The sequence below is a fragment of the Cannabis sativa genome, chromosome X (assembly GCF_029168945.1).
Source record: "Cannabis sativa cultivar Pink pepper isolate KNU-18-1 chromosome X, ASM2916894v1, whole genome shotgun sequence".
Lineage (NCBI taxonomy): Eukaryota > Viridiplantae > Streptophyta > Magnoliopsida > Rosales > Cannabaceae > Cannabis > Cannabis sativa.
The window spans coordinates 82,462,802-82,464,341 of NC_083610.1; the positions used below are offsets into that span (position 1 = coordinate 82,462,802).

The 1,540-nt window shown below is 32.9% G+C and overlaps 1 protein-coding gene across 1 annotated transcript; it reads right to left on the reverse strand.

Moving 5' to 3' along the window:
• Positions 1-250: 250 nt before the first annotated feature.
• On the reverse strand, positions 251-601 carry LOC133032406 (extensin-like). The gene has a single exon (XM_061106339.1). The coding sequence runs from the start codon at positions 599-601 to the stop codon at positions 251-253; it is 351 nt and encodes a 116-aa protein (XP_060962322.1).
• Between the last annotated feature and the right edge of the window lie 939 nt (positions 602-1,540).

Here is a 1,540-nt window from a genome sequence, read left to right on the forward strand (position 1 = left end):
TAAAAGTTTTGTTTTATTTAATAAAACAACAATTAAACTACATAAAGTCTGTCGTCGTTTGTAAAACATAAACGTGTGGTTTAAAAGTAAATTTCATAATATTCTGTTTTGAAAAGGAAAACTACACAACGTTAGATGTCTGACTTAATTTTTCACTCCTTATGTTGAATCTCTTTTAGTTCTTGTAACTAATTATTATTACTATAACCCCATTAGAAGAGCTACAAAACTAGATCTTCTTTAATTGTCTTCATGGCAATGGTTCTTGGTGGTGGCCGTGGCGGCGATTCTTGGAGTGCAAGTGTGGGGGTGGTGACGCGTGCAAAGGTTGGCCAGCGTCATGAGGAGCACATGGAGGACTAGGGGGTGGTGGTGAGTAGAAATAGAACCATGCTGGTGGCGGCGGCGGCGGCGGCGGTGATAGTCTCTTATGGGGTCGTGGATGATGTGGCGGTGGATGTAGCCGCCGCCTGTAGTGGTTGCCGTTGTGATGATTTGGGGTAGGAGAATCAACCGAATGAGAAAGAATGGTGGGGAATGAAAATAGAAGCATAGTCCAAAATAGTAGAGCCGAGAGTGTTGTAATAAAGGCACCCCACATTGTAATGTATATACAACACAAGGATGGGAAATTAGTTAGTACAAATTTTGAAACAAGCTAGTGTGAGTGAGTCTTTGAGGTACTTCTTTAATTTGGGGCCAAGCTAATTTGTAGGGGAGCTCATTATAGGGGAGAAGTAAGAGTAAGTAAGGTGACATTTATAATACTTTATCCATAAGTGTTTTTTAAGTAGGACTGTTAATTAATTATGGGATATGATGAAATATAATTATTTTATAGGTACCAAAGGTCCAAATTCACCTACTCGCCAACTAACTTTTTTGGCGTGGCCGAACAATAATTTCCTTTATATCTATTTCCATTGAGTTCGGCAAGACAAATAAATTTGTAGTTATTAAAGTTTAGATGGACATTTCATTTGGGCCGGAATTGGGCTGGTAACCCCTAAAAATATGGGGGGATTTATAAAATATAGAAATAATTATATAAGGTATTAATTTTTTTTGTAAAAAAAATTATATTTTTACGTTTAAAAATATTTTTACGGGTTTTAATAAAAATAATACAAAAAAATAAGAAAATTACATAGAAGTAACATGAAAATAATATCAAAACAACAAAAAATAACAATTAATTAATAAGAGTACAATATAAAAAAATTGTATTTTCTGTAAATTAAAAAAAAATCGTAAATATATTTAAAATTCCGTAAAACTGTATGTATATTTGTAATTGTTTTTATTGTTTTTGTGTATGTGTGAAATAATTCCTCAAATATACTTATATATTAGGATGGAAGAACTACTAATTAAAGTGGGTTTGGTTTTGAAATCTTGGTAAAGCAATTGAGACTTTTTAAGTGGTGAAACTGAAATATATTAAAAAACCTACTGTTGTTGCTTAATACTTGCTCTTCTAGCTTATAATATTAATAATTAAAGTGATATATTGGCGGGAAACATGTTCCTAATTGCAAGA

What these genes read in the sequence shown, in the direction of transcription:
- LOC133032406 (XM_061106339.1), bottom strand. Translation starts at nt 601, where the DNA reads ATGTGGGGTGCCTTTATTACAACACTCTCGGCTCTACTATTTTGGACT.